The sequence below is a fragment of the Cariama cristata genome, unplaced genomic scaffold (genome assembly GCF_000690535.1).
Source record: "Cariama cristata isolate BGI_N322 unplaced genomic scaffold, ASM69053v1 scaffold17742, whole genome shotgun sequence".
NCBI lineage: Eukaryota > Metazoa > Chordata > Aves > Cariamiformes > Cariamidae > Cariama > Cariama cristata.
The window spans coordinates 37227-48086 of record NW_009603452.1 but is presented as its reverse complement, the minus strand read 5'-3'; the positions used below and the strand labels follow the sequence as shown (position 1 = coordinate 48086).

Below are 10860 nucleotides of genomic sequence, written 5' to 3'. Positions count from 1 at the left end.
CCCCGGAGAGGGGGCGGTGGGGGCTCCAGCCGGCTTTGTGCCCTGCGTGACCAGCATCCACTCCTTCACCTCCGCCTTCCTCTTCTCCATCGAAGTGCAGGTGACGATCGGCTTTGGGGGACGCATGGTGACAGAGGAGTGCCCAGCCGCCATTCTGGTGCTGATCGTGCAGAACATCGTGGGGCTGGTGATCAACGCCATCATGCTGGGCTGCATCTTCATGAAGACCTCGCAGGCCCACCGCCGGGCCGAGACCCTCATCTTCAGCAAGCACGCAGTCATTGCCCTGCGGGAGGGCAAGCTCTGCTTCATGCTGCGGGTGGGTGACCTCCGGAAGAGCATGATCATCAGCGCCACCATCCGCATGCAGGTGGTGAAGAAGACCACCAGCCTGGAGGGGGAGGTGGTCCCCCTCAACCAGATCGACATCCAGATGGAAAACCCCGTGGGGGGCAACAGCATCTTCCTCGTCTCCCCACTCATCATCTACCACGTGATAGACAAGAACAGCCCCCTCTATGACATCTCCCCCCTGAACCTTCACCACCACGAGGACCTGGAGATCATCGTCATCTTGGAAGGGGTGGTAGAGACCACCGGCATCACCACTCAAGCCAGAACCTCCTACCTGGCGGATGAAATCCTCTGGGGCCAAAGGTTTGTGCCCATTGTGGCAGAGGAAGATGGGCAATACTCTGTGGACTACTCTAAATTTGGCAACACAGTGAAAGTGCCCACACCTTCGTGCACTGCTAGGCAGCTGGAGGAGGACAATAGCATTATGGACACCATGCCATTGTCCCCTAAAGGCACAATAAGGAAGAGGTCTGTCAAGCTAAAGCCGAAGTTTACCATAAGCGATGAGCCTTCTTGATGCCTTTTGACAGGGAAACTCTGTTAGGGTTTTGTGTCTGAAAGATCTCATAAACTCAAAACACTGAGGTGGCCTCTTACTTTTTTTAAAATTCAGGTTGGTAGCACAAGGTATGTTTTGGTGTTATTTATTGTGGGATAAATCTAAAGCTAATTATATTTTTTTAAAGGTGTGAGAGATTTCAAGCAGCACTGGAAGTAGGAAAATCATGGTCTGCAGCCTTAAATTTCAATTCAGACTGTCCTATTTAATTGCACGATCATTTTGCATTGATTCATCTGCAGGTAATGACATATTTTCTGAAAAAAACATATATATTTATTGCAGTACTTAGGGTCTTGCAGTGTCCTCAAGTCAGTAGTTTTTAACTGTTTTTTTCTAACTTGAACAATCAATATAGCAAAATAAAATATTAATAATTAGTAAAGTAGGCTGGATTTAAATGATAACAGAAGGGTCAGGCAATGTTATGTATGACACAAGACCAGATCTTAAAGTGTCACTGTATTATACTCTATGTCTCAAAGAAATTAACTGCCGGATTTGCTTCATCCGTATTGTATTGTATGGAGCCACTCCTACCACATGAAATATGAAATGTATTTGAATATTTACTTTTGTTTATTTCAAAACCCTTTACATTTCCAAAATAAAACATTCAGGAATACCTTTTTGGACTGTACATTTCTGATAGTAAGCAATGCTTTGCCTTTAAAAAGAGTAGCAGACAGTATACAACTGAAATTAATTATAAATAGGAAAAAATCTGTATTCTAATTTCTAAATGAAGAGAAGCAACATCCAACACACACACAGAGCCACATGGCAATAAGCTAGCCAGTAAAAAAAAATTAACCTCTCCCTTAGGTCAGAGTGAATTCTGTTAGATACTCAGGGAATATAAATAGAATTAGATATTTTAAATGAACGGGCAATGCTGAATGCTGAAATTATATCTGCATGTAGTAGGCAAAAGCTTTCACTCCTTTCCCTTTTGTAAAAGAAGCCGAGGTTTTTGTGCTTAGGGAAAGGAGGGATGTGTAAGACAGTGTGGTCACTTCTGCGATGCTGTGTATCAAAACATACTCCTGCTGAGGAAACGATTCCCTTCCCGTTTGCATCCTGACCTCCCTACACAGCCGGTGCCTGCCTTGGTTTTCAGCTGAATACAAGGTCAGGTATTTACCTGCAAAGATGAAGGAGCCATGTTCACCCCCTCAGTTCCACAGTGACACACCTGCAAATCCTCTCTCTAGGGATATTAGTGAGAGCAGCAATTTTATGTCTGTGCAGGGTTGTTAGGAGATAGCAGCAGCATTAACTACAGTGTGCTATTGACAAGGCAAACTGCCACTCAGGTAAAAAAAGATAATGTTGTCCAAATAAAACCTAAAGAAGCATTACAGAACTGATCCAACACCTGGTTACACAAGCTGTTCAGAGAGGCACCAAGTTACTGTCGACAATTATTCAAGTAGCTTCTAGTATCAAGTTCTCATGTGTTATGTAGTTCACAACAGACACCTAAAATGGTTTGTGTGGGCAATAATATGGCAAATTTTTGATGCATTGTCAGTGTAACAATATGACAAACATTCAAAAGTGTGACAAAACTTCCATATTGACTGGAATATTTTCAGGCATCTATAATAAAATGAAATAATGTTTGGGTAAAGTCAGAGGTTGATTTAAAATGATAAAATAGTAGTTATATTTTCAATATTTATGTATTTCAGTTTTTTGAAGGCCTGTATCAGCATTATCAGCCTGCCAGTTAAGAGAATAAATGCCTGTTCAGTTTCCAAATTCCCAATACACCAATACTGTTCTGTGAACAGCTCTGAAAATGTGGTGTTTCACAATGAAAAGACAGTCAAGATAGCATGATCAAGTAGTCAGCAAAGAAAATTTGGAAAGGCATATTTTACATTTGTAATCATAAAAAATCCTGTTTTTTTAAATAGGGAATGACTAAACGCCTTTGATGATTAAATTTCATCTGTAAGACTGAGTCTAATTGTCACATTATTTTCCAGCTTTCCCTTTTACTGCTTCCATTCCATCCTCGGTTGCCCATCAGAGGAGCACTTACAGTAGAGCTGTTTGCATTTCCTCGACACCTTTGTTCCTTTGAAAGTTCATTGTTCTGTGTCACTTGTCACAACGCCTCTGCTCTATTCTTACAAGAGTCACAGACAAAATACTAGAGTTAGCTTTCCAGCGACTTGAAATCATGGGCTTCTCTGTAGTCCTCTCAGTGCCTTATTTCAATGTGTAAGATATACCTCAAGGTTCTTGCATAAAACCTCTTCAGCTCTGGTAGCGTTTTAAAGCTCTTTTCAAGATTTGACCTAAATGTGAGGCAGTTTCAGCAGCACTGGCATGCAACTGTTTGCAGGAACTGATGCAAGCCTCTTTTTCCCTCAGGGAAATCTGTGCTACAGAAAGGTAGAAAATTCTCTTTGTTCACTGTGAGATGGGAGGGGAAAGATGGGAGGAAACAGCTTGCATTCGCTGGGCTGCTTTCAGGACCACCTTTTATGTCACTTCTTTTAGAAGAATCTGCCTAATTTTCTGAAGACTTGCAATAAAGAGGCATCATAATATTATGAGGAAGGCAAGATTTGTACTATTAAAATCACCATAGTGAATTATTTCAATCAAAGTGTGGGTGATTTTGAATCTCAGTGTTCTTGAAATTTTAAATCCTTCTGTTCTTTCACCATTTAAAATATTCAGAAGCATTTCAGGGGCAGAGCAAGGAAGAATGAGCGTAACTGTTTGGTACTAGGGATATTACTTCTTTGTGAGGATCCCTTCATTTTGTCATTTACAAAGTATTTGGGAACACAAATATCTGAAATTGTTCTTAAGGTTGTACTTCTGCTGACCGCCCCCATTCTCTGTAGGAAGGCTCTGAAGAAGGCGTCAGTGCTATTATTTGATGTAGAGAACTCCTCATTCTTAGCAATGAGCAAATGCTGCGTTTTCTGTGGTTGAAGTCCAAAGTGAGTAGGCTTTTGAACTTTCTCAGCCTATGCCTGCTTTTTGGTAGGTGGTATCACAGTTGGGATCCTGCCGAGCAGCTGGGGGCGAATGCGCTGTGGGTCCCACCACCGCTACCGCCCCACATGTCCTCTGCACAGAAACCATGCGAGGGAAGCTGGAAGCCACACGCGCAGGGCTCACCCTGACCTGGGGAGGACGTGGACAGAAGTGGGAAGCTGTAGGTTTTGTAGCAACCCACTGCTGAGGTTAGAGTGTGGCGGGACCAACTGTGTGCATGGGAATTGCCTTTCGTGTGCTTCAGAGTCGGGAGACCATTATCAGGTTATACTCATAGTTCACACTGTTTGGTGCATTCAAATTGGAGTTTGTTAAGCTGCTTGGATGGACAGAAGGATCACAGAGCTTATTAATCAGAAACAGAGATCGGAGAACACTTACGTTGTACGCCATGATCTTAAAATACTTCTAGGACTGCTGATGAGAACACAGCCACTGGGCCTATCAGTTTCATGTTAGGTTTCCTAATGAAATCAAGTGACACACCTATACAAACTTAGAGTGTGACAAGGTCTGACTTTGTTTCTTTATCCCTCCAGGCACTTGATAAATACAGTATTACAGCAGTGTACTCCAGTAGGACAATGTCCCTATAAAATAGATACAAACCAGAAGTGAACTCAAGAGGTTGCGTATTAAGTCAAAAGAGGGTCAGGGACACAAAATAAATACATTTAAAATCCACAAGTGACACAGTGGGAAGACAATGTCAAGAAGTAATAAACTATTTTATTTTGAAGTCCTTCACACCAGCCAAGATGTGACAATGCTGAAATGAGAGATCAGAGACCTAAAAAGCAGATATGAGAGCCTGGTATAAAAGTCTTTAACAAGGCCCAGGTTTACATGCTAGCATAGATTAGCCACGGGATCAATGTCAAATTTCAGTCTGCCCTGTAAGGTGAGACTGCAGGCTGGGCATGATCAGCATTGCTCAATCCAGTGGGTAAAAATTGCTGCCCGTTGAGCAAGGGACAAGTCACAACGGAGCCCTGTTGGAAGCAGTGTTTGGAGGGCTTTGCGGTGACTGATTCTTGTGGTTAGTTATTTATTAATAGTTAATAATATCAATCTAATGAATAATTAATAGTTCTTTGAAAATTGAGTTTGTTTCTTCGTGTTTTCCTTCCTCTTCCACTCTTTGTATGTCGTTCACTCCTAAAGGTAATTATTGTAGGTCTGCTAGCACAGATTGTTTTGATTTGGGATAAAGCACAAGAGTGTTTTGGGAAATAAAATACAAAAATTAGACATTAGAAACCCCAAAAGCTTTGTGAAATTGCCAAGCTTGCAACTTTCACAGTGATTCCTTGTACAAAGCATGGTTAATATCTATTCCTAGCAATGGGGTATTAATAAACTACCATAGATTATTCCCTGTTGTTCATTTTGCAGGTCCTTGTGGAAGGGAAAGTGGTTAAGCTCTTCAGGTTAGAGTTGAGGGAGATGAGAAGAAGGTTCAAAATCACTGCATTTTTGGCTCCCTGATTACAGCTTTTTCTCTCCCCATGCTCAAAGTCATACTGGTCTTGCCGCTAAAAATAGGTCAATGGAAGGGTCAATGCTCTTTGCAGTGCATGTTCCCATGTGGCCCTCAATTCATCCAGGGCCAGCTGCCCCATTCCAAGGTGGACATCTCAAACCCAACAGCCCTGACCCAAGGTTCCTGGGAGGCAGTAGAGAAATTCCCACCCATTTCAGTGGATTTTTGGATCAAAGGACCTGGTAATCTGCCAACCTGCTGAAGGCACATGCTGCAGCAGAGAGAGGGATTTGATCAGCGCTACAGACCTTACTCAAGAAAAGCTGCTGTTTGAGGTGAGAAGACCCTTGTCTGAAGGAGGCCTTGGGTAAGCTGGACCAGAGCAGGCGGTGGGATGCGTGCTCAATGTGGCTGGTGACTGTCTAACTGCCTGTAACAAATTACTCAGTGTACTATTTTTGATTCAGCAACGGGCAAAAGATACGTGATACAAACCTCCACACCCCCCCAAGGAGAACTATTAAAAGAGCAGAAGACATTCTTGAGAGGCTGCAGATACCACTGCCTCCATCCTGCTCTCAGCACTGCTGGGTGCCTACAGAGGATGATATGCTGCATGTTTTTCTGGCTTACGCCCTTATTTTAAAACATAGTGTGACTTTAAAGAATCATCACAGGGGAATGACTTAGTTTAAAAGTAATTTTCAAAAATCATTGTCCCTGTCAACCTTTGTGCCTGACTGACTTACTGAGTTTAAATGCAGATGGCAACTCTATGAGGGGTTTCCTAACCAGCTCCCTTACTGCAAAACTGAGCAGCCTTCAATAATCAGTTCCATCTGAACTGGAGGTGACCCAGAGGCCTTGTGATGGTGGCCCAAGAGAGGAACACGTCTCCTCTTTCCTCCCCTCACAGGAGCTGGGGCCTGCCCTAGCAGGAGGCATTGAACATCCCATCCCACCCCATCCCTCTGTCCCTGCTGCCGTGAGGGTAGTGAGGCTCTGAGCCGGGAGTAGGGCTGCCATAACAGGAGATGGGAGCCACCTTTTTCCTTCCCTGGCTGTTCCTTGTTCATTTGCTATTTTAAGTGGCAAATACCTGCTTATTGTTTTGCATTTATGTTTTCTCTGCCCAAGAGAGGGTAGGAACAGTGTATAAATAGCATTGTTGTTGTTATAGTCATAATAATGTTATTTCTGAGTGGAGCTGAGGCACAGAGATTGACAGTGAGCATCAATGCCAGCAACAGGAGCCCTTGGCTTCAATGAGCTTCAAATCAGGCCTCCATGTTAAATCCTGGGCCTTTAAATCCAAGGGAGCTTGCCAGGGAGTTCTTTAGCACCAGGATTTCCCTCTTAGGGTTGGGCAGTATTAGGTTAATGAGGTGGGCACCTGACCCAAATAGTACCTGATGGTGCTTTTGCTCCAACAGCGATGCTGTTCCCCATGTTCTATGTTAAAAGTCTCCTTCTGCTCCAGCATCTCCTTAGAACTTCTTCCTGTGCTTTGTGAGTAAAAATCTTATTTCCTTTTCTCTAGTATGAGAGAATATGGCCTTTGTGCATACTGTATAACCCTATATCCTGAGGCATTTGAGTGACTTGAATCTTTATGTTGTGGTCTGAGATCAGCTTGCCCTGTTTGTCATGGACCTGAAAGGAGGTTGTAGCAAGCTGGGTGTTGGTCTATTTTCCTAAGTAACCAGTGATAAGGTGAGAGGAAATGCCCTCAGGTCGCGCCAGGGGAGGTTTAAATTGGATATTAGGAAAGATTTCTTCACCAAAAGGGTTGTGAAGCATTGGAACAGGCTGTCCAGGGAAGTGGTTGAGTCACCATTCCTGGAGGTATTTAAAAGATGTGTAGATGTTGTACTTAGGGTCATGGTTTACTGGTGGGCTTGGCAGTGTTGGGTTTATGGCTGGACTTGATGATCTTAGATCTTTTCCAACCTAAATGATTCTATGACTAAGTTCTTGCTGTCTCCTGGTGAGTGCATACAAGTAACAGGGACAATATTTTCAACTCCCTGCCTTTGCCCCAGATGCATTTTTCTAGTGTTGTTAGTTCTACTTTAGCTTTAAAACTTGCGAAAAAAAAGTTAGCAAGATAATGCTTCTTTCATGGGATGGGTGGAGAAGAAGAGCAGGAAGATCAGAGTGTTATTCTTGTACAATGTATGGATTTTGTTGGAGCAGAGTGCCCAGAGAGCAGCTTCCTTATGTAAAATGATGGTGAATTTTGACCCTGAGAGTAAAGAAGCTTCCCTACGCAGCCATCCCCAGTGATGTTTTAGAAGATGATTAGCACTCTGTGGGTGTGCTGATCACTGAATACATGAGGGTGGCTTGATTTGAAAGAACTAATGGCTGGCTTCACCAACCATGGAGAAAGCTCATGCTTGCTGAGAATTTATCTAGAATTATAGGCAGTAAACAGATATTTTTCCAAAGGCACTATCATCTTTAGAAATGTCTCTGTAGGAAGCAGCCGTTATTTTCTCAGATTTTCTTCTATCGAGTGTTGTCTAGATATCCATAGCTGAAATCTTTATGCTTAGAATCTACCTCTACCTGCTTTACTAAATGGATGCCTTTGATAGCAATATTTGATCATTCAGTCTGAAAGGTTGTTCTTTTGTATTTCCTTTTTTTAATTGCAGCAAAGCTGTTATTCCTTTATTTGATTTTTTTTTTTCCTACTTATTTTGTTCACCACTGAACATAGCCTAGAAGTATGTCACTTCTGTTGTATTCTTGAACAGCATCTGTTTAAGGAAAAAGATAAAGTTCCACAGCATGCCATAGCCCTGTGACCAACAGTCAGAACTCTTGAATTACAGTACTACCATTCAAGATATTCCAATAGTATCACAAATGTCTCTAGTGTTATGAGCAGATCTGTCTTCACTGAACGAGTCCATTTCCTTCGTTAAGTGGAGCTCAGGTTTTAAGTGTAGGTTTCCTCAAAGGTATAATCTTCAGTAGAAACCTCACATCTGACTCTACATTCTTCTCTCTGCTTTTCTGTTTTGCAAGTTACACAGGAGATGAAACCAGATCTATCCTCATAGTCATCTTTTTCTGCTTCTTCCTCAGCTGGGATTAGTCCCTTAAACCAGGTAACTAAACTCATCCTGCTTCTCTTCCTTCCAGATGCGCAGCACTGAAGTGTCACATCCATGCTAGCCTTTGCAAGTGCAGTAATGCATTTTCTCTTCAAAGAGGTAACTGCTTGTTGGCTAGATGGACCAGAATCTTTGATTTTATTTTTTCAGAGAGAAGAGGATAAAGGCCTTGGCACTAAAGCCACTCCATAAATGTCGTGTTGACTGAGTGGTTTGTGTTCTACTATTAAAACTGTAATTTTCACATTTCGCTGATGTCCCGTAACATTTAATATCTGCCTGAAAAGACTAGTATAAATGTAAGAGTCTCTGCCTGCTTATTCCCCTCGTTTGGACTTGACCTTGAGCAGGCCCAATGTGAAACTGTGGGGTGTTCAAAACCCTTCTCTGTATCTCTGTGAACCTCTGTCTGGACTGCCAGAGATCCCTCGCTGCCTCCTTCAGCTGGCTTCCGTATCAAAAAAGGTCTTTGTTTAACAACTGCTAGTATTAACTTGTGGACAACTTCTTTGGTGTTGGTAGTGGACAATACACATCCTCCCTACTTCTTCCCCTTCTACACACACATGGCTGACCCCAAACCTAGAGCCCGGTAGGAGATATAGGGGCATGCAGCTGCTGCAGAAGCCATCCTGTCACTTATCATACTTTCCAGTAATGTTTGCCTCATGAGGTGAGAATCATGCTCAGGAATATTATCAGAATGGCCTTTATAGTTTTGTTCTGTTTTAAAAGTAATACTTTAAAGGTTCTGCGTGGCTCTGATTTGCAGTCAGAGACAGTTTATTAGCAGTGCTGCTAGGTTCTTCTACCAAGTAGGAAGAAATACAATTATTTACAATAGTAATAATCTTGTACTGACCTATCATAAAGGGAGTTAATATACCCATAGAAAAATCCACAATCTTGTATTAAAAAGCATTGCCAAATTTGCACCAGTCCACAAAATTTTTAGTAGTATGCTGTCATTACTCAATATTCAGTCATTGTTGGTTTTCACATTGACTCTCAGAGAAACTACTCCAAAGTGTGCTAAATTCAACAGATGTCGTCTTACTGACTTAAAAAAAAATCTAGATGCAGTTCACAGAATGCCTGACTAAAATGGTGTGCTGGCACTTGTATTTCATTCATTTTTCTGAAACAGTTTAAATAATAAAAAAAAAATACTGATCAGCATTAGTTGTGAGGTTTCGTTTGATCCTTAGTGATTTATAGGGGGAAAGTTCTATTAGTTCATGTTTAAAGTTCACAGTGTAGCTATAGCTTATTCAGTGAGTAACTATGGGATGGAAAATTCAATCATTTCCACATTATTCTGACATATAGAAGTACTTCCTTAAAGATATAATCTTTAGGTAAGACTCCAATACCTCTAATAACTTTGTGGTGTGTCTTATTCCATTATCCAGCCACACTAAAAGAAGCTTGAGTATTTGCAAATTAATATCCAAATTTAAACTAACTTCTAAGAGGTAACAAACAATAAATAAAACAATACAGTTTACCTGCAAGCTCGAATTGAAAGGCTTATTCCACACAGCGTTGAGTTGCTGGATGAAAAACCTCACATCTTAGTATTTTAATATTGCCAGATGCCTTTGGAGAGAACTGTAGTTTGCTCATACAAAAATATAATCCATTTTCTCCAACATTAGTTTTTATGACTTGGTTGGCTTCAGCTAACTCTGTCCAGTCTTTGTGGCTCTGATATATGCATACCACGCTTGATGCTGTCAGGTACAAAATTTGATACAGAAAGTTCAAGACAGTCTTATTGACTGTGGTTTGTGTAGGAATTTCTCCTGTCTCGGAGGCAACAGGAGACTTTGCTAAAGCAGGAGAGAAAGTCTTCCATTAAAAACCTGCTGCAGTAAAATACTGCTGGGACACTAAGCCAAGAGTGATTTATTACAGAAGAAAAAATTGCAACAGAAAAAAGTATACACCTGCTGTTCTTTGCTCTGTATTGGACTCAGTAAGATGCTGCACTTTCATACGTACATACGTAGTGTGTCATACTTTAGACTTGACATAAGGAAAAAAGGAAAAAATTTTTTACAATGGGGGTGGTGAAACACTGGAACAGGTTGCCCAGAGAGGTGGTGGAAGCCCCATCCCTGGAGGCATTCAAGGTCAGGCTGGATGGGGCTCTGAGCAACCTTATCTAGTTGGAGATGTCCCTGCTCACCGCAGGGGGGTTGGACTAGATGACCTCTGAGGGTCCCTTCCAGCCCAAATGATTCTATGATTCTATACTATGTATATTAAAACACAGAAATTTTGCTCTTTGTTAAAGGCTGTGGGTTTTC

The 10860-nt window shown here is 41.9% G+C and overlaps 1 protein-coding gene across 1 annotated transcript; it reads left to right on the top strand.

Moving 5' to 3' along the window:
- Nucleotides 1-10: 10 nt before the first annotated feature.
- On the top strand, nt 11-1541 carry LOC104157758 (ATP-sensitive inward rectifier potassium channel 11-like; the record flags this gene model as incomplete). The annotated part of the gene is made up of 1 exon (XM_009695218.1): nt 11-1541. A coding segment is annotated over one exon (864 nt), but the record flags the coding sequence as incomplete, so codon positions are not given.
- Nucleotides 1542-10860: the final 9319 nt, after the last annotated feature.